Here is a 20,391-nt window from a genome sequence, read left to right as displayed (position 1 = left end):
AATATAACGTGTTTGTGTCTCGCCTGTATTCTTCCAAATGATAGTCAATGTGATTTCTATCTGTTTAAATATTCAGATGCTTAAAAAGAAGAAGAAAAAGACATTTCTTTTGCAGTTTTCACAACAATAACTTGCATTATTATTATTGGAAATTGTCAGTTTTATTGTGAAAATACATTTGGTACACAAAGCCGTTTATAAGATAGCATTAAGTAAAAGAAGCCAGTGCATGTACAGTATATACAATTAGAAACAGAAAGCAGGAGAGAAGCAGGAAATGTTAGTTATTGCTCAGTAACGTCGTTGGCTGGCCTGGTGAAAGTTCAACGCATATCTTCACTGGAGTCCCTTTAAAACTGTGCTTGTCACTCGCAGTTGATGCAAAACAACACTGCAAGATACTCAAAAATAAATAATATAAAAATCTAAAAAAAAAAAAAGTATCTGTATTTTAAGTGATTTAGCTGCCAGAGGGCAGGCAGTTTACCCACAAGCAGACAGATCGAAAACATGACCTGAAACATTGTCAGTCACATTAAATATCTCAGTAACCACATACTGCATGATGTTTTGAAGACAGAAAACATCTCCAGCTATGAAAAAAAAAAAAAGAAGTGGAAAACAACAACCACTGATCTCGCTGCTTTCAAATCCCTACAAAATTCCAAACAGACGTGCAGACATGTCTGCTCGCCTCGCTGCAGATCTGAAGGTCAGGAGTTAGTAAGCGTAGCGACTGCGTAGCTCCACCTGAAACACTGTAGGTGTCACTTTCTCCACTACAGTACATTCCTTACTACATTCCCACATGCTAGCAGTCTGGGATTGCATGTCTAGTGTGTCAAACATCCTGTCCTACCAGTGCAAGGACAGCAACGTGTGAGTTCTGGGGTGGTGATAGAGAAACATCCAGCTAACATCTCCTAAAACCTAGTAACATTAAAACAGACAATATTGTAATGACCTGCAATACAGGGTTGCTCTCAGGAGACCCAGTAACAAGTGAATGAATACAGTTTGCTCCGTTAATCGACAGCTTTATCACTGCATGAGGCTACTAAAAGATCAGGTACACGGAGGTACTGGCAGGGCCAAAGGCTAGAAACACATTTTACCTACTGTAAAAGTAGCTACATTCAAATGGCCTTAATGTGCCTAACAGTATGTCTTACTCACATGTGATTTATCTTTAAGAGGACCCCGTGTGACCCCGCTGAACATCAGGGGATCGTACTGCAGCCCAGCGGGCAGCAGTAGCTGTGTTACATTCATTGGAGTCGTGCTGGATAACAGCATGATAGAGGATTTGGAAAGCATCCATCTCTGAGGAGAAAGGACTGCAGTTGTATCTTACTTCTTAATCAAACATCCAGATCAAAATCTCCTTGAAGTGGAATATAAAGGCACACAAAGTCTGATCTGTAAAAAACAAAAAATGATACCACTAATGAAATGCTGTTAATATTCCTACAGAGGTGTGAGAGTTGCTCGTTGGAAGTCCTGCGGTCACTGTTGGACCTACACTGAGCGTGAGAACTGAGCGCGTCTCTTCACTCGACAGTCTAATAAATTAAAAGGGTCCGATTCTGGTCAAGAGATACCCTGCGGTCAGAGTATGCAGCTCATGGTCCAGAGGTTCTTCCGGAGGCTCTGAACCAGTCGCTCCTTGGTTCTGTCACATCTGTTTCCAGAGGAGGATGAGGCTGTGGAGGTAACGGTCACATCATGTCAAATCATGGGCAACTTCTGATTCTGATATTTCTGGACTGAAGCTGCTGGTATCTGGTTGTCTAAAGAACTAGAGCTTTGTAGTAAATGTTATTACTGCCAACAAGCCTTTAAAACAGTTGTAGACCAACACTTAACTGCAGGTTAGCAGGTGTCATTACCCACAAACTGGCTGAATTAAATCATATACAATGGTGTGTGTGTGTGTGTGTGTGTGTGTGTGTGTGTGTGTGTGTGTGTGTGTGTGTGTGTGTGTGTGTGTGTGTGTCCATTATGACAGAATGAAAATGATACTTACTGAAATGTTTAAGCTTGATAAAGTGGCCCTGCAGTTTCCTCAATGGGTTCTGTAATGAATAGAGGCAAAAGTGAGCATTTCCCTGCTTCCACCAAAGCAGCTGTTTATCTAAATTGTCTGCAATAGGCCTTTTTTTTTCACAGCAGACATCTTGACTTGTCATAGTAGGAAAAGCAATGACGGTAACATTAACGGTGGCTCTGTTATGTACGAGTGTCCCAGCAAGCCATGCAGGTGTGACAGTGAGACCAAATGCACGATACCAGAACCCTGAAACTGAAGCAGCTAAGTTCATTTAAGTGTTTGTACATGTGTTTTTCCTCCTGGGGCAAATAGGGCCTATTCTCTCGCAGTGCAAGTGAACGGATAATAGTTCTTTTTTATGCCGTTTTTTGTTGGTTTGTATGTCACAGCTGCAGAACCTTCATACCAAAAAACACAGCGTGCTCAGACTTACCAAGAATCCCTTTGCACCGGGGACATGACGTGATTTTCTAAAGGATTACACAACCCCAAAGTCACCAATTGTCACTAATAACTCATCCCTATTATCCCTGAACGTAAGGCCTTCACTCCAAAAGCCAATCAAAACACTCGTAAAATAAGCCATTGGGGAGAACTTTCTTTCCTGTGATTCCAGAGTATGCTGTGTGAGGAACGAATACAAAAAGACCATTTTTTTGTGTGATAAATCCCTTTAAGATCTAATTTATCACCTCATTTATTTTGCTGAAAAGAGACGGATGACGGTCTCGGTTTGGGAACTGAAGCAGTGCGTTTTCACATGAAAAATATGTCTCCTGCTCTTGCAAAAAGACTTCACGCTGAAAGAATCTCACCACGAAGAGGCCTTTTGTGTGACTTGCGTCGATGCACCATGACCCCGATGATCAGCGCGGCGCCGACCAGCACGACAGCCAGCACTGAGAAACTGGTGATGGCCGCCAGTTTCCACACATCAGGCGTCTCCTCCACAGATTTACCTGTTGGTTGCACACAAAAAATTTGACCTGATGCCATTCAGTCGAAGCAGGAAGTCATTTACCTTTTCACAGTCTGATTCACTGTCTTACATGTGTTGCACGACGGGGTCTTCGGGTACTGCTTGCACGAGGCACACGGCACACAAAGATCCAAATCTGAGTTCCAAAACTCTGATCTGCCGCACTGACCTGCGCACAGAAAAACACGAGAGATCATCTGTCAGCTATGCCGGGTTTATCCCTTCAGCCATCCACTGGGAAACAATGAGTCAAAGCTGGGCAGCGCTGATTTCAGAGGACGTTTTTCATGATTCATTTAACACTTGCACCTCTTAAATACTGCGATGTGGAGGTAATGTTTAGAGACTGTTTTAGAAACCAACCAGATTCCAACTCTGGAATAAAATGGAAATAAAACAAGGCAGATCCAGGTGACCTGCAGGAGAAACTCAGCTGCTGCAGTAGGTGTGACTTGGAAGAGAACACGTGAGGAACTTTGCGGCTTTCCTCTTCTCATAAAATGAAACTGGGAAATTCCTTTTGGTCAGACTGCTGATGCAACTCGACTGCATGAGACAGAATTACTTGGTAACTTCTGGTGTGTTAACGGGCAGGCGGCGTGTGTGTGTGTGTGTGTGTGTGTGTGTGTGTGTGTGAGAGAGAGAGGAGCAGGAGGTGCTTTCACGCAGGGCTTCCGCTGAACTGTTGCACTTCTGTGTACATGTGCGACTTCCAGAGAATTAATGAACGTGTCTGCGAGACAGAAGCAGACGGCGGTTTGAGCTCGGAGAGAAAGCGTCTACCTCTGTGGACACAATGGAGCCGGGCAACAATTACAGCCTGTGCACTTCCCAGATAATGAGGAAGGAATTAGCCTGAAGATGTGGCACAGTTAACACAGATAGCAAGCTGAGTGTTGAGACCATTTTAGTGTTTTAATAGCTTGTGGTTTTCTCTGCAGGTTTAACATCCTGGCTTTGGTTCAGAAGAGGCATTCATGCTCCAAGGTCATGCATGCAATACATACACAATAATCCAACCTAATACGGGGAATGAAACAATACCAGCCATGACAAAGCTCCAGAGAGTGCAAAAAGGAAACAGTCTACAGATATTTGGTGGATAGAATGATACGAATCTTTCTTCCTTGTCAGTGTCACACATGAATTTGCATGGACAACTTCTTTTTTTTTTTTTGTCCATCAGAACAAGGAACCACCCTGAGCCCCAACTGAGTCATCAATTCGTGGTAACTTTCAAAGCAATACCAAAACTCTCAGAGAGGCGAGTTTGACGTAAAAACCAAAAGTAATGAGTGTGTGTAGGAAACTGCGGCCAGTTCAGTGACAACAACAGCCGCTGATGAATATTGTCGGATCGAGCCGACGAGCTGACGAACCAGTTTTTCACAACGCAAAGATGAGCTATCAAGATGAGTAACACTATAGCAGACGCGATGGTGTTGCAGATAAGTGAAACGAGGAAACCATCTGCAGATATCTGAGAGATCAAATGACGATTCTTTGTTCAGTGTAAATATTCAGAGCTGGTTTGAGCACATAAAGCTACACCACTTATCCATCCTGCAGTTTAGCCAAATGGTCTTCCAACTTAGGGTCTGGGCCCCCTCCAAAGGGTCACAACAAATCTGTAGGGTCGTAAGGTGATTGATGGGGTAGGAGAGACGCTCTGTGACGCAAATTTGCATGACTTTTTGAGATTTTTCTCTAATCTCTGTGAAATATTAGATCATTTGTCTCTTTGAGCCTCAAATAGTTGTTTAAATGAAACCATCTGAGAAGTCTAAGGGGGGAAACGTCTCCAGGGGGAAATGGTGGAGCTGCTAACAAATCATAGACATCTGCAACGTGACAAGGGACCCATCTAGACGCTGTGTCCCAGACAGACCAGAATCTAAAGAGTTTATCAGCAGAAAATCGCCACAATTGAGAAGTTAAAGCCGGTTCACGTTTGACATGTTGGGGGAGCTGGTGAGTAATGTCCTCTGTGTCTGAGTAAGCCTGATGATGTCATAGTGATGTCATCAGGGCAATCAGAAAGCCTGTGTTAGGTGCTGGAGGTATGAGGTTTGAAAGAGGTGGGCATTTAGGAGGGTCTAATGAAAGAGGTGATTCAGTTGCATTATGGGAAACGTAGGATGCAGTGTTTTTGGACACTAAAAGTCGTGATATCTCAGGCTCTGCTGGTTTGATTTTGACTTTTCTGTCTTAAAACTTGCCTCCTGTGAGCTCTGAAACTTTATAGAAGAGCAATAGGGAATCGCTGGAGTGCCCCTTTAATCTCAAAACACATCCAGAAACAAGTGAACTTCAGACCCAGAATTAAATTTCCAGCAGCATGAGATCCAGATCACAAACATATAGGAGGGTGTGCTGCATGCTTCTTTTCTTCTCACTTGACACCGGCCATTATTAAAGCAGCAGAGGCCAGAAAAGCACCTGCTCCAAAAGTCATGTTTGAGGCATTTCTGACCTCTAACTCTCTGGTTATGTTACAGCCACATGCTCAGGCCCCCAGAGACTCCCCGTCCTCCACAGCCAGCCCGCCTACAGCGCTGGACTGACTCATTTTACAGCCGTGGTCACAGTAAGAATGTGTCACAATTCTTGTAAGCATTTCTCCCGATGATTTCTGCTCTACATCATCCAGCGAGTCCAGCTGGGTTCAAAAGGTCAGTGGAAGGAACTGAATCTTGACTGCTGGTTGACCTCTGACCAAAACCACAGCACATCTGAGAAATGGAACTTTTGTCTCTCGCAGCAGACAACAACCTGAAACCTCTGATTAAACGGATTAAAACATTCCAGTTTCCATGTTTCTGAGCTAACTGTCAGGCTAATCAACCAGCATTACATTTTAATAGAAGCAACAGGGGTTATTATTTGTCTGGTGTCCCAGCATCTAAAATCTGAGGACAAGATCAAGTTTAGAGCAGTTTTTTGTGTTCCTGACTGGAAGACCTTGGCAAATTTCAGCACCTAGCCTGATAAAGGGTGTTTTTGGGTGTGGGGGTGCCGTGTTTTGTCATAAAATGGAAGGGGGGTGGGTGGACCAGCAGCTGATGTCCAGATGTAGAGATGGTTTCACACGGGGGAGACTCTAGCTGGAGCATGATTTCAGTTTATGCAACTAGTAACTTGAATGCCTGAGGAGACGGTCTGAACCCGTGTTATTATTCAAGATTTTGTGTTCTCAGTGCAATCTGAGTCTGGTGTTCTCCACTGGGATTTAATCCAAACTTCAGACGCCTGTGGAAACAAAATCAAAAGCTGTTTTTCTTCTTCTTTTTCTTCTTTTGGAGTTTCTGTGAGGCAGTAAAAAAAAAATCTTTGCGCAAAAACGGACACTCTTTCCATGTGGCCTGTCCTTTTCACCCAGGGGCACGGATGGATGGGGTGAAATAAGGCGATCGGAATGCGGAACCGGTGAGAAATGCAGCTGGTAAAGGAAGCGGCTTTGTAAGCAGACCCAGTATCTGACTCCATTATGGGAAAAGACCAGACCCCCAGACTGCGATCCATGTTCGCAGAGACGAGAGCGCCCAACAACCGCTCAGAAAACAAATACAGAAATGAGAAGGAAAACTTTTGTAATCACTTTAGTCGAGTAAAAAAAAAAAAACATCTGTAGAAAAAAAATGTTGTTAGAAAAAAAAAACTTATTTTACTTACTTTTCTGTGCGCTCACGCCGTAGAAATTGGTCGCGGCCGCTATAATAAGTCCGCAGAGCGCGCAGAGAGCGACTGAAGCCATGATGTCCGCGGGTTAAAAGCTGCTCTCTGTCGGCTACACAATTCCCGAAAGTTCATCTGATTAACAATCCGTGCTGGGCTTCAGCATGGAAAAGCGAGCATCAGAGTGAGTCACCCGGAGGAGTCTGCGCCTTGTTTTAATAGCGCACACACCCACGCTAACAGTTCAACTCCTATGAGTCATTTCCTATGTACTGTACTGCTCGGATTCTCTTGTGCGCACTCCCCGACTCACAGGAAACTCCTCGACCATAGAGTGCGGTTTCATCTGCCGTGCTTCAAGTGAAAGTTTCAATTAAACCACCTCAGGTACGAGAGTTTCAATACATGTATTTCATATTTCACGGGCCACACCCTGCAGACCCCCTTTTTCTCCACGTTTTTTTAATCGAGTCTGTGTAGTCTGGACTTAATAGTGTTCTCATTGTTATTACCACGCCTGTCGACGTCATTCTCTCCTCCCTGCCAAAAAACACAACTCTCTGGCACGAGTGCGGGTCCCGTACACAGAGAGAGAGGAACAGCAACCGAGGCAAAAACAGATGACATTCTCGAGCGATAAAAAAGCTGCTTTATGAGCCTTTGGGAAAGTGCTTAAAGTTAAAAACTGGATCAGCTTCATCTCGGGTCCACTGGAGTGCCCTCCGCAGACGCAGAACCACCGCGGTGGTCGCGTTTTTTTTGGAGACTCACATCTGAGGAGCGAGTGTCCTTGACGCAGGGTGGTGTTATTAATGTCTAGGGTTGGGTGTAGCCCGCTGCAGCAGCACAAATATGCAATAACAAAGCCAGTGGACGCATGCCTGGACTGCTATCAGGCTGGCCCCGTGTCACAGCATTGTCTCATGTATTAACGAGGACCATCAGCGCGTCCAGCTGTGCTGAGTGACATGCAGACGATCACTCGCGCACCAAGTGAAAACTCCGCGTGTATTTATGACAGGTTATGCATTCAGAAGAGTAAACAACCACTGCCCGCGTGCTTTTACCGATCAAATTATTCCGATTTTCGCCAGCAGTCTTGCTTAACTGTTCCCAAACGCCTGATAAACCTTTTTTCACATATCCTCTCTCTCCAGCCTGGAACTTTTTATGTGTGCGTTACATGGTGTGAACTGCCTTTCCCACAAGAGCTAACGTCAAACAGACGCTGACCAACCTCCCAGTAAATAGTTCACATCATCAGAGCAGAGGAGAAGGCTTTTCATTGGCTCAATTAGGTTAGAAGCATGTTGTTAAACAGATGTTTTTGTACTCGACTGTCACGGCTAACCTTTAGGAAAGCGCTCTAAGAGGACCTGGAGCTGCACAGCCCACTAAAGACACCCATATGAGCTGACTTTCCACTGCAGTGATTTCATCAGTAATGAGGCACTATAAGCTGCAGATGTTGTGTCAAACTCTCCAATAGGAACCATGGCAACAGAATGAACACACACAGAGGACCTTGCCCAAGGTGATCCAAACACTCCTGTATGTGCTGACTGTGAGCCAAACTAGCTGACGTTTCTCAGGCACTGTTAATACTATAGCCCGGCCGAGGAAGTTGAGACAGTTCTGCCTGTTGTACTTTCTATATCAGAACCATATTTAGCTTTACAGATGCAATCATCGAGTCTGTAAGGGATGGCTTTGTTTAATTTCGGAGTTTCAATTTCAGCTTCACCGATTTCGCAGGATTTCCAGCAGGACAAAAGAATTCCAAGAAAACGCTTCAAGGCGATCGACCACTGCAGGTCCAAGTTTTCAAATACATTAACAAAAAAAAGGTGAAGAACTGGGCGCAGTTTGTTAAAAGAAAGGATTTTAAACATGGCAAAAATGACACGGACAGGAAAACGGTGCAGAGCAGCTCGACACGTAAGAATATCACTGTGTGCATAAACAACTGTGTTTATTAACTACAGCACAACACTCAGTCAGATGTGTCACGATCTGTTTGGTCAACAAATGAAATGGACGACTGGCAATGATGCGGTACAACGAGTCTTTCCAAAGAGAAAAAAAGTGAGGAGACACACTCCTGTGACATCCCCAAAATGTCTTTCTCTTTGAGTGAATCTTCAGCTCCTTTTTCTGTTCTCTACTCTTTCCCCTCCTTTGGTTCCATCTACTGTTTTCTACCCTCACTCCTCTGTCCCTCTGTGGATTAGGTGATGTAGATGCGGTGAAAGTCGTTGGCTCCGAAGGCACAGTTGCACTTGGGGCACTTCCTCTGTCGGGTGTCGTAACGCATCTTCAGACATTCGTAGCAGAACACGTGGAAACACTTGGTGAGCACCGTCTCCTTGTCCCGTGTGTTGCAGCAGGGGCAGCGCAGCTTGGCCTGGAGACAGATAAATACACTGTATATGGGCCAAACACTGCCTCGTCAACTCTGTTATTACCTCTATGCATCGTACGGTGCCACAGTTAACATTTGCAGGTGTAACCTGTAGGATTCTTGATATCTACAATTCACAGAGTGGAGGCTTGAGCTCACTTTCTGGCCCCTATTCATGAATGAAAAACTGCCACTGCCAGGCAATCGGGCCAATTACAAAAGGTGTAGTATTCTGCATTATAACATATTACTTTTTCACTAGACTGTTACAGCTCTGTCAACAACAGTCAAGTGCAGGTTGTGCCAGGAAGCTGTTGGGGTTTTTATAAGTCCCTCGCCACAAACAGACGTTGATTAAAGTCATAAATTTCTCTGCACAAGAACTGTGTTTTCTCTTTCTCACCTTGTACTGGTTGATCTCCTCCTGCAGGATCTCATCAGCGTCGGAGTACACCTCCACCTTCTTCTGTTTCTCCAGCTTCCGTCTCAGCCTGGACAGGTCCTCCTAGAAAGCGCCGGGAAAAGGGTTGTTTCAGTCAGAAATCAGAATTTGTGTGAGTTTGGAAAGAGTTTGGAGAGATTTCCCCCCCAAACTGAAACACAACATACCTGTGCGCGTTTCAGGTTGCTGCTCTCCCTCTCCCGGGCCGTGCGGTTCTCAGCCACAGAGACCTGGATCTCTTTAAGCTTGGCCTGCGTGTGCTCCAGCTGCACCTTCAGGTCCTCTGCCAGCTGGGCAGCCTCCACCGCCTGCAGCAGGGAAGGAACCGGATGCACTCAATAAAAAACCTAATGATGAGATTCCTGCGCTGTAATGTGTTGGTGCAGTAATCTTGGCCTTTCTGAGTCTATTCTTCGAGTTTTGGCTTTAGAGATTAAGTACTAACTTAAACGAAGGCACCATTGGTTTTGCATGTTCTATCCATGGATCATGTGGATTTTCAATCTCTGATGACCATCTTTCACAGAAAATACCGTGTTTGTCATCCTCTTCGCAGCTCCCAGGCAACCCCTGCTTTCAGTTAGAGCAAGTGGCCGCTTTTGTGTGTTTTCTGTTATGTTTTAATTCAATTATTTATGGTTGTTCCCATTTGTGAAATTAAAATCAAATGTGAAAAAAAAAAGGATTAAAGCATTGTATCCAAGTAAGGAACAAGATGACGTCATGAGCAGTGGCCCCGGTGCACTCATCTGCACAACCGCAGCCTTCATGGAACCAGAGATAAAATGTCAGAACGTTTCAGAAGCACTTGAACACACCACAACGATAACGTGCACAAGTATGACTTTTTGCACGTGCTAATGTCCAGATCCTCTTATGATGCTGCTCAGTGTTTATATTTAGGAACATCTGGCAGCAATCAAATCATCCAGGGATCAGTAAATCTGACTGACAATATGACTGATGGCTTGTCTCCTCTCACCTTCCTCTTGTTGAGTTCTAGTGCTTGCGTCCGGACGGACAGCTCTTTTTCCAGAGTGGCAAGTGTGCTCTGGAGGACGCCCTCTTTTTCTTCAAGCTTCTGCACAACTAACAGCTGGGCATCCACCTGGAGTGTGACAGCAACAGTAACAGTTAATACTTCAGTGCGCTGACAAAGGAAAGCGATCAGCGCTGTGTTTTCCAGCTTATACGTCACCTGGGTTTTGAATGTGAGAACTTGGTCAGCCAGCTCCTCCTTCTCCTCTTTCAGCAGCTTGTATATCTGGTTGGATTTGATCCGCTCACTCATCAGCTTGAAATTGGCGTCGTCTTTCTCCCTTAACTGCTGCAGAAGACGGCTGTTCTGCTCCTGCATGTCCTCGAAGGCCTGGCCGGTTACATCCATCTCACTTAACAGGGCTTCCTCCTCCTCGAGAGACAGAGGGGTCAGGGATCAAAAACAATCACACTGTTTCTGGACAAGCTTAAAGTTCCTCTCCTGGCGCTGATACAAATGCCTAAAAACTGTTCATCAAAATTACATATTATATGTAATACAAGAAGCAAAAGAAGAAGAAGCAGAATCAGAAGAAACAAAACCAGTCACCTTGACCATCAACAAGAGGAAGACAGAGAGACATCTTCAGGAATTCTTTCATGGTCAATGGTCAATATTCCTTTATTAGTCCCACGAGGGGAAATTCCAATATACAGCAGCATCAATAAAGTGTAGAAAGTATTAAAGTATTTGACAGTTGAAAAAGCAGCTTCTTCTTCTTCTCAGAGCGGAAGCATCTAATCAGAAATGTGCGTTAAACGTTCGCTTTCATTCTCCCATTCTGCGTATTAACTCTTTTTCAAAAAAGTATAATAATAAATAAATAATTATTAATTAAATTAAATTGATGGGAACAGGGCAAAGGCATTCTAAGTCATATTTCCCCAATAGTGCTTTGCTTCCTTCTAGGTAACTTTCTGTAGTCACAGCTGAAAATAACTGCGACTAGTCCATGTGCATGTTTCCATTTACTTCCATTTTTTACAAATTTGCGGAATCACCAGCATCTACTCTTCCTGATTCCTCACTACTTCTGTAGAAAAACACAGTGAGACAACACACGTCATCACCACACACAAAGAGAATCTGATCTTTTGGCTCGCCAGTGTACTTTTGTTTTTTTCTTTAATGAAAACAAGTGTTGTTATCAGCCTGAATCAACGATCCAGATCAGTCTCTTTGGTATCTTCTCGTATAAAAAAAAAAAAAAATCACAGATCTGCAAAGTTGTTAAATTTGAGTGTGCTGTCATCATTGTCATCATTACCTGATGTAATTAATTAGATTACACTTTCATTGGCCTATTTATGACTCTGCATCTGGAGGTGCCATCACACCTGGTTTGTTTTCTGTTCAACAAACACGGCTACAAATTCTGCTTTGCTGTGTCTGCATCATTTTGGTTCATGCTGCCCACTTACAAGCCAACTAGGGCCAATAAACAAAAGTCATATGAACTCAGAAGTAGCTTGTTTATTGGATAGTTTTGGCAATCTGTCATCCTTCACAGTTAAATTCTGACTGCCAGGAACTCAGGGGAACAAATCAAACACATCTGGGTCCAAAACAGTTAAGCTGCAGCACTTTAACTTTATACCAGATACGAGGGCAAAAGTAAAGAGTCCAATGAATCAGGGTCAGTCCAGACGGTGTTTCGCCTTCTGTTAATTATGTTCTGCTAGACCTCCCAAGCACGGTGAGCTGCAGGCATCCAGATCTCAACATCTGTCTGCTTTACGCTCATAAAATGGTATGGAACAACAGTGAAACAACTTAAAACAGGGTCATGACGCTTTAACATTTCGATGTAATTTCCTGTTGTTGATTTCATTACAGTCTCGGTGCTAATGAAAAGAGACCTGCATTCTTGAGGTGGTCTTGGTGCGGTTAGTCGCTCTGCGCCAGAGTTCACAAACTCAAAATGTAAATGCTGTAAAGACTCATGAGGTGACTTGGGTGAAGAACACATGATTCATATTAGCTGATAAGCCCCAAAGACTGATCATATTCACTGGAGCACTAAGGTCCACAGCCAAATGAATATTGTGACAGTATGACATTATATAATGTGGGTGTATCCACTTCATACGCAACACAAGTTTTAGGATTATGTTAACATTGCCTAACCAACACATGACCCCAGTCAGTTAACGGTTCTTATATGTCCCACCTCAGGACAATCCGCTCTCTTACTCTTTGTTCCCTGAAGTGTAAAATGCAATTCCACTGGAGCTTCTCAAAACTTCGAAAACAGCTAAGCCAAGTATGTGAACTCAGATGTGACAGTGCGAATGTTTTACATATTTACGATTTATCAGGGTGGCTCACCCAAAAAGATTTGCCCCCACCCAAAAAGTTATGTATTTTTTCCCTAAGTGTCATCATGATTGTTTCACAGCACCTCCACCCTTCCCTCCTGTAGCAGGTTCAGACAGCAGTTTCAATTCATTCGTGCCATTTGACGAAATGTTAGAGTAGCATTATGTAGGAATCGGTATGTTTTGCGACTCCGTGCCTCAATGGTTTCGAAGCGCAACACACTTATAAATACAAACTGCACCCTTAAAATACGCTGTTCACAGCATGATGTCACCAATACACAAACACGGACACTTTCACAACCAGAATGTGATTGTGATTGATTGTTACATTGCGAAGATTAAGAAAATTATTCTTGCATTTGTTTGTGTAAGGACACACCAGAATGGATCAGGGTCAATTTTTCAAACTATGCTCACATTATTATTATTATTATGCTATGCTTACAGCTAGTGAATGCCATGAGATTTTGGACGTATAACTGACTTTTCAGACAGAAAAGTGCAGGGGGAAAAATAAATAAAAAACAATTTAAATAAATACATAAACCAGCTGATCAGATTTAAATTCCAGACCACAGCGTCAGCTTTCAATTCCTCTTTTGTTGCCTAAGATAAAGAGAACTTCTCTCTTAAGCAAATGTGAGACTCATTGCACGACTGTCCTTAACACAGCTGGCTTGTTTATATTCATATCTGGTGCAGTCCCCAATGCTTAAATCTGACATTTCTCCAAATAGGGTTGATGATTCATGTCTCGTTTCTTGCTGGTTGTAAATTCTTAATAGGTTTAAAAAGAGGAAGAGGTACACATTTTAGCATTTTTTTGTGTGTCAATTTGCAGCTCTGACCAATTATAAACAATGTATGCGTATGTGTGTAGGTGGCATTTAAAAACCGTTGAGTAAAAGCTGACAAAAAGTATCTTTTGATGGTTTCACACAGCTGAAAAATAAAGAAAAAAATACTGAGAGACTGAAGTCTTCCCCTGTTAAACTATGGGTGTACTAAGCAGACCTGCTCAGCCTCCCGCCTGAGTCCACCCCCACGCTCCGATACGTCTGAGACAATGAAACGCGTACATACCTGCTTGGTGGCAGCCAGCTTTTTCTGCAGATGCTCGATGGTCTCTTCTGCCACTCGGATCTTCCTGAGGGCGTCTTCGTCGGCCAGCTTCTTGCTTTCCTTCCTCTCCCTCTCTTCCAGTTCTCGCACCCGCATCCTCAACTCATCCACCTGGGCAGTTTGAGACAGGGGTTGGACGTAGTATTTAACCTGCACTTCTGTTTAAACGTTTCACTGTTAGCAGCTAACAAAGAGATTTTTTTCTTTACATGCAAAAAAAGAAATGTGCATAAGTATGACAAAAGGACAACACACCAAAGAACAAACCTCAGCTTTAGATTTGCGTTCAGCAGCCATGAGCTGCACTTTGTCCCTCTGCTCCTTTGGAGCCGACTTATACATGTCCAATAAGAGCTTCATCTCTTTCTGGGACTCCTGGGCCTTCCTGATGGGTTAAAGAAGACAAAGAGCTGAGTGCTTTTATTTTACAGCCGATAAGTGACGGGCTGTAGCCATCATTTTTTTATTGGACTTGAGTATAAGGGGATGTACTTGAGTTCGACTCTGAGCATCTTCAGTGTGTCCGAGTCCTTCCTCTTCAGCTCGTCGCTGCGCTGCCTCTCTCTCTCACGCTCCCTCTCTCGTTCTCGCTCGGCCTCCCTCTCCCTCTCTCTCTCCCGGGCCCGCTGTCTCTCCAGTTCCTTCCTCCTCTCCTCCTCCTCCTCCTGGTCTTCATCCTCCTCTTTCTTCACATCGATGCTGTCGCTCGTCGTCTCCTCCAGGATCAGAACCCCTGTGTCGCCGCTCTGACAACGCAACTGTCGAAGCAAAACATGTGAAAGAAATGTTTTACTACTTCTGTTTCAGTTTTCTGAGAACAGCTGATTGAATCTCACTCAGCAAGCGCTTGTCCATGAATGACATCCGTCTACCTTGTTGATCTCCATCTGTGTTTCCCGCAACTTCCTCTTATAGCGCTGCACGTCGCCTTTCAACTGCAGGTTGTGGTTCTGAAGGCTGCTGATTAAGTGTCGCATCTCCCTGTTGATTGGTCCTGTGAGAGCAGAGATGACGGACGAAAGACAGATTCACTCAGGGCACCATCAATGTGTGGTTTGGTTCTCAGTCATTAAACATCATCTGTTGCTGTAAATGATGTGCTCAGCTGCACGGTGCGCAGGAGTGACATCATAGAAATGATACACTATGCACTGTTCCTACAATGACACTATCTGTGTGAACAGATGATAACATCATCTTACTCTACTGATAAGTACGTGGTTTTAACCTCAAGTTGCTGTAATTTATAATAATGAATCTGCACTGATCTAGTATCTGAGCATTGCAGTGTGTAAGCTATCTATGCATACAGGCACAGATTTGCTAAATTCTAATGCCCCACAATGCACCTCCATTCCCTCTTCAAAGACTTCTTGAGAGATGTGAGGGTACCTGCTTGCTCGTTGGCTGCCAGGTTCTGTTCAAACTCGATACGCAGCATCTCGTACTCTTTGCGCACCTGGGCCAGGGTATCCTCCAGCTGGATGACCTCAGTCCGCAGCTTCTTCTGAAGGGACAGCTCATCACTCTGAACAGTTGACAACAGTGAAGTATTGATGACCATATTGCCAAACAGAGGTAATGATACACACATCCAGATTCATGTTACCAGGACAAAGGCAGGAAAGAAGTGCATCATGAGTGATGATATCAGGGATCTTACATTTTCTGATATCCCTTTCAGAGGTCGTCATGTGGTGTAATCTAAGTTGTGTGTGATGTCCTTTGTCAACACACATCATAATTCAGGGGTCACACAGGGATTGGGCCAGGAGGAGAGTGGGTTAAGTTAGCCTACTGCTAAATACTGTCAAGTGTTATATAAAAGTAATGAAACCTACTCACAGTCATCATGAGTTATTAAAAGAAGCCAACACGACGTGATGTAAGAAGTGGAGCTACTATGAGTGAATGGAGCTGTAGTTCTGAGAAGTTTTATCAATGCGAGGGGCAGCATGGAGGAATCGAATAATGTCAAGTGGGTAGTGTCAACTGTAAGGGCACGAGCACATAAGAGACCCTATAAGCATTTCAACTAAAATGTAACTTATATGTTTAATGGACTGAGTCTCCCAATTGCATAAAGCTGAAGTGAAGAGAAACTAAACATTTGTTTTTTTACATGGGATGGAAGTCAGTCAATGACGATGAGACCAGCTTTGTTCTATGAAATTTACCTCCATGTGCTCAATCTGTCTGAGGTGGGCGTTCTTGGCAGTGAGCAGGAGGGCCCGTGCCTCGTCCAGCTGGGTTTTTACCCCGAGAGACTCATTGTACAGCAGGGAGAATTGGGACTGCAGACATTTGTACTCTAGAGTCTCCTTCACAACCTCTTCTGGAATATTCCTCAAGTCCATCTGAAAATTAGGGAGATGACAGTGACAGCAAAGACTGACTTATGGAGAACATGAAATGGATTATTGATCATCACATGTAATGTTAACCAGTGCTTCTAATCTAACAACCAGATATGTTATCTTTACCTTGAGCTTCTCGCTCTCCCTTACAGCTTCCTGGAGCTCCAACTGCAGTTTCTCCAACTCTGCCATGCGGCTATTGGCCAACTCCTGGTTGTGCTCCAACTCTGCATTGAGACTCTCAAACTAAAATAAAAACAAATAGATAGGAGAAATATATGTGTGGTATAAAAACACTGTTTTACCATCATAAACTAGCATCTGAGATATGAAGTCAGAAACACATATGTCACACAAGACTAACTGCAAAGCAGCATCTTTCTCACCTTCTGAATGTTCAGTGTGATCTGGCCTCCAGGTAGCCCACCTGAGCTGCCAGTGCTGCTGTATCCAGACTTTAGCTGCAGACAGCAAACCCAAAACATAGATTTTAAAAAAAGTACAATATGACAAGAGAACAACATGAAAGCACACAGCACACCAACACACATCCCATGACGTCATTCAGACAACGCTCATTTTTTTTCATGTTCAGATAGCTGATGCAAATAATAGCACTCCATCAAAGCATGCACAGAGAGCAAGATGTGCATCAATAAGAGCAGGTGGCATGACACGCATTGATGCTTAGAGGCTTATCACTGTCAACATGTGAGAGAAGTAACAGCATGAGCCTACGCCTCATGGACAGAAAAAAAGTATGTGCGCGCACGCACGCACGCACGCACGCACGCACGCACGCACGCACGCACGCACGCACGCACGCACACACACACACACACACACACACACACACACACACACACACACAGACGAAAGAGGCACACATACACAAGTTGCAAACCGACAATTTCACACAAATGTACCTGTTCCATGGCCTCTGCAAGATGTTTATTGAGCTTTTGTTCCCTATTGCGGAGTTTCTCAATGTCCCACTGCAGGTCCTCCACTGTTGTCTCCATCTCAGACACCTTGGTCTCAGAGCTGGTCACCTTATCCACTAACTCATTGTACTGCAATTAGAACCAAAACCCCCCCCCCAAACATACATTTCTCATCACATATTCAACTATTTCTGACACACACACTCATACCCACAACCAAGCACAATATCCACCATACTGTATATGCTGACAACGGCAAACAGAGTCAAGGACACTGTACCTCCATGGACATCTTATGATGTCGGCCCTGCAGGAGAGTGGCCAGGTCTCGCAGTCGACTGTTCTCCTCCAGCAGAGTGTGGTTTATATTGATGATGTCAGACTGGCTATCGTCCTCACATGCTGCCAGTGAAGATCGAGGTAGTTGTGTCACATTATGAAATCCAATTCAAAGCATGTAATAAGGTTTAATGTAGGATATATTATGTGCTGCAGGTGTTTCTCTTCCTATTTGCACATTTGTGTGTCAACGTTTTATCACATATGAATGTGTCAGTAACAAGCATGCCTCCACAGCTACCTGCAGCCTGGACGTGCTCGCACATGTTGTTGATGCGGCTGTGCAGCCTGTCAAAGACACAGACGAGGCAGGCAATGGCTTCCTTGCTGAACTTCATGCGGTCTTGGAGGTGCAGGGTGAGCTCCTCCTCGCTGCTGTGCTCCAATGTAGCCAGGAAACCCTTGGCATTCTCACTGAGGGGAGGAGGGGGCGGCGATGCATCTGAACATAATAGAAGGTGGTCATGAATGAGGTTGGTGAAAATTAGATTAGATTCAACTTTATTGTCATCGTCGGAGTGCAACACAGAGACAACGAAATGCAGTTTAGCAGAGCGGGTAATAATATGATCAAAGCCTTCAATCTGAATTTTAGCTAGAATGTGCAAACAGTGTGTGCCCTCAATAAACCATATAAAAGATTAGTTTGAATTGTCACAACCATTGACTGACAGTTAAGGCTTGCAGATATTAAGGATTTTGCAAGTTCTCATGACATTTGAAACATGCAGCAATGTACGAGGCAAATGGACATAGAGGGAGGTTAGCACTGCTTTATAATAACCTTATATTCTACAAGCTTATTGCCAGACGAATCTCACAAAACCCTCTTCAATCTAACATGCTTTTGATGGTCTTTGAAGATACTTTCAAATTCAGGTACATTGTTCCTGACAGGAAAAAAACCAGCTCACCTGTTGTTGAGTCCTGTGGTGGTTCTGTGGGCATCAACAACTCCTCTGACCCAGTAGGAGGTGGGGGCTGTGGCTGCTGCTCCTCCTGAGGCTCCTCCTGACTCTCCTCCTGCTGCTGCTGCTCTGCATGTTCCCCCTCATTCTGGGCCTCTGGGAGAGGAGGAGGAGGCACGACAGATGTTGGCGAGGCCAGGGTGACACTATCTTCCTCCATTGGCATGGGGTCAGGTAGAGGGGCTGAGGGTGGGGCAGGTGTAGATGTCACCGGAGTTTCTGGCTCAATACGTTTGCGTAAAACCTGTACACTCTCTTCCAACTGCAAATCAGGAAAGAGAAGGATTGAGAGAAGTGTTTAACTCATAGAAAAAGCATTACCATGGGTATATTTTTTAAACAACCCTGTTTCCAAAAAAGTACACAAACTAATTATAATACATGTTCCTGTGGATTATCAGGTTAAGACAAGACAGCTGGATAACATTTACACAGGTTGCATTTGTTGCTGTTGAATGCCTCCTGGCTTTGACAGAATATGACCCCCCTCATCTTGAGTTTACATGGACTTAAGTGGAGTAAAATTAGCTTAAAACAATGTAACCAAATGTGCACAAGTACCTGCGACCAGTACCGGTTAACAATCAGCAGGGTGGTGTCATCAGTGGCTTGTCTCTTCTCCAGTTTCTCAATTTTCTCTCGTAACTCATCTTCCATCGCCTGTCTCTGCTCCAAGCGCTCACACAGCTTCTTATTCTTGAACTGGAGAACCTTCATGTCCATTTCCTCCTGCACAGAACAAATACAGACACCAAGGTAGGGAACATCTGGGATTCTGAATGTTGTTTGGCAAAATACTGAGCTCCAAGAACGAGGTGGTAGCAAATGGGCTACAAATGCTGAGAGTAAACACCAAGAGACTAACCGTAGAGGAGACTCCAGCTATGCGTATCGGCTCAATGAGAGTGGTGGTGGTCTTCTCCTCTTTCTTGCTTTTCTTCTCAGGTGGGCCAGGGGGGCTGTCCCCTCCTGAGGGCCGTTTTCCTCCCCCAGCACCTGACATTTTCCCTTCCCCTGCAAGAGATCAAATATGACATGAAATATTCGCACTGGCACCGCTTTAAGAAACTAACGTTACGGACGAGTCTGGAAATGGAGACCTCATTCATTTGAAGTCAGCTAGCTTAGCTTGATATTACAACGCAGGGCTACTACTTTTAAATGGCTCAGAATACTGCTCTTGAGATGTTCATATAAAATTACGACTTCCTAGACGGTTATGCCGACTCTTACTGTATAAGCCACTGTCTGAAAAGCTACCGACTATTTTTAATTTGGCATTTTTGGTAAGATTGACATTAGCACGCTTGCTAACGCTAGCTATGCTAATGCTTCCGTTAATTCTGCGAGACCTGTTTGGCTGAACGACGCTCTTTATCTCGCGTACTAAATGACTGATGGTCGTCATTTTTATTCACCGACCATCTCTACACGCATAAGATATTCTGCAAAGAAACCCTAAACGCAAATACACGTATAATTCCTTCTCAGTCAAACATTAACACTACAAACCTTAACAAGGAGCGACTGAAAATGTAGCTACAGGATATGACGACAAGGCACTTCCTCATAGTACCAAAACTATGAAATGATAAATATAAACATCACATTAACAAAATTATTGGGGTAACTTGTTTTAAAGTGTAGTCAATTTGCCGTTTGTGTAATGCTTCGAAAATAACTAAAAACTAAAATGTTTTTTTTTTAAATCAGTCACGCTGCAGTTTTCACTCCGACCTCACGGGGGCAGTAGT

At 44.0% G+C, this 20,391-nt stretch overlaps 2 protein-coding genes across 5 annotated transcripts; both read right to left on the bottom strand.

Moving 5' to 3' along the window:
• Positions 1 to 111: 111 nt before the first annotated feature.
• On the bottom strand, positions 112 to 6,895 carry LOC139349388 (tumor necrosis factor receptor superfamily member 12A). Its single transcript, XM_070990147.1, has 5 exons — positions 6,702 to 6,895; positions 3,100 to 3,198; positions 2,866 to 3,009; positions 2,027 to 2,075; positions 112 to 1,703 (listed from the first exon to the last, which is right to left on the bottom strand). The coding sequence occupies exons 1-4, from the start codon at positions 6,781 to 6,783 to the stop codon at positions 2,035 to 2,037; spliced, it is 366 nt and encodes a 121-aa protein (XP_070846248.1). The 5' UTR covers positions 6,784 to 6,895; the 3' UTR covers positions 112 to 1,703; positions 2,027 to 2,034.
• Positions 6,896 to 8,400: 1,505 nt separating this feature from the next.
• On the bottom strand, positions 8,401 to 20,193 carry rnf40 (ring finger protein 40). 4 transcript variants are annotated; one of them, XM_070990513.1, is made up of 20 exons: positions 20,150 to 20,188; positions 19,503 to 19,651; positions 19,199 to 19,366; positions 18,584 to 18,899; positions 17,911 to 18,111; positions 17,611 to 17,732; positions 17,313 to 17,459; positions 16,773 to 16,847; positions 16,513 to 16,632; positions 16,207 to 16,386; positions 15,422 to 15,557; positions 14,902 to 15,023; positions 14,522 to 14,787; positions 14,297 to 14,414; positions 13,991 to 14,140; positions 10,746 to 10,958; positions 10,530 to 10,655; positions 9,715 to 9,855; positions 9,509 to 9,610; positions 8,401 to 9,108 (listed from the first exon to the last, which is right to left on the bottom strand). In XM_070990513.1, the coding sequence occupies exons 2-20, from the start codon at positions 19,638 to 19,640 to the stop codon at positions 8,932 to 8,934; spliced, it is 3,018 nt and encodes a 1,005-aa protein (XP_070846614.1). In that variant the 5' UTR covers positions 19,641 to 19,651; positions 20,150 to 20,188; the 3' UTR covers positions 8,401 to 8,931. The 4 variants fall into 4 exon arrangements, with proteins under 4 accessions (XP_070846614.1, XP_070846615.1, XP_070846611.1 ...); XM_070990514.1 differs by having other exon boundaries at positions 8,576 to 9,108; positions 10,746 to 10,955; positions 20,150 to 20,190; XM_070990510.1 differs by having other exon boundaries at positions 8,653 to 9,108; positions 14,285 to 14,414; positions 20,150 to 20,193.
• Between the last annotated feature and the right edge of the window lie 198 nt (positions 20,194 to 20,391).

This window comes from Chaetodon trifascialis, chromosome 21 (assembly GCF_039877785.1).
Source record: "Chaetodon trifascialis isolate fChaTrf1 chromosome 21, fChaTrf1.hap1, whole genome shotgun sequence".
In the NCBI taxonomy this organism is placed as follows: Eukaryota; Metazoa; Chordata; class Actinopteri; order Chaetodontiformes; family Chaetodontidae; genus Chaetodon; species Chaetodon trifascialis.
This window is presented reverse-complemented; position numbering and strand designations above follow the sequence as displayed.

Excerpts from the sequence above, each read along its gene's own strand:
- LOC139349388 (XM_070990147.1), bottom strand. The coding sequence starts at position 6,783 with ATGGCTTCAGTCGCTCTCTGCGCGCTCTGCGGACTTATTATAGCGGCC. Across the intron at positions 3,199-6,701 it reads CGGCGTGAGCGCACAGAAAA|GTCAGTGCGGCAGATCAGAG; the intron begins GTAAGTAAAATA and ends TTCTGTGCGCAG. Across the intron at positions 2,076-2,865 it reads ACACAAAAGGCCTCTTCGTG|AACCCATTGAGGAAACTGCA; the intron begins GTGAGATTCTTT and ends TATTCATTACAG.
- rnf40 (XM_070990510.1), bottom strand. The coding sequence starts at position 19,640 with ATGTCAGGTGCTGGGGGAGGAAAACGGCCCTCAGGAGGGGACAGCCCC. Across the intron at positions 18,900-19,198 it reads TTAACCGGTACTGGTCGCAG|TTGGAAGAGAGTGTACAGGT; the intron begins GTACTTGTGCAC and ends CCTGATTTGCAG. Across the intron at positions 17,733-17,910 it reads CGAGCACGTCCAGGCTGCAG|CATGTGAGGACGATAGCCAG; the intron begins GTAGCTGTGGAG and ends CTTCACTGGCAG.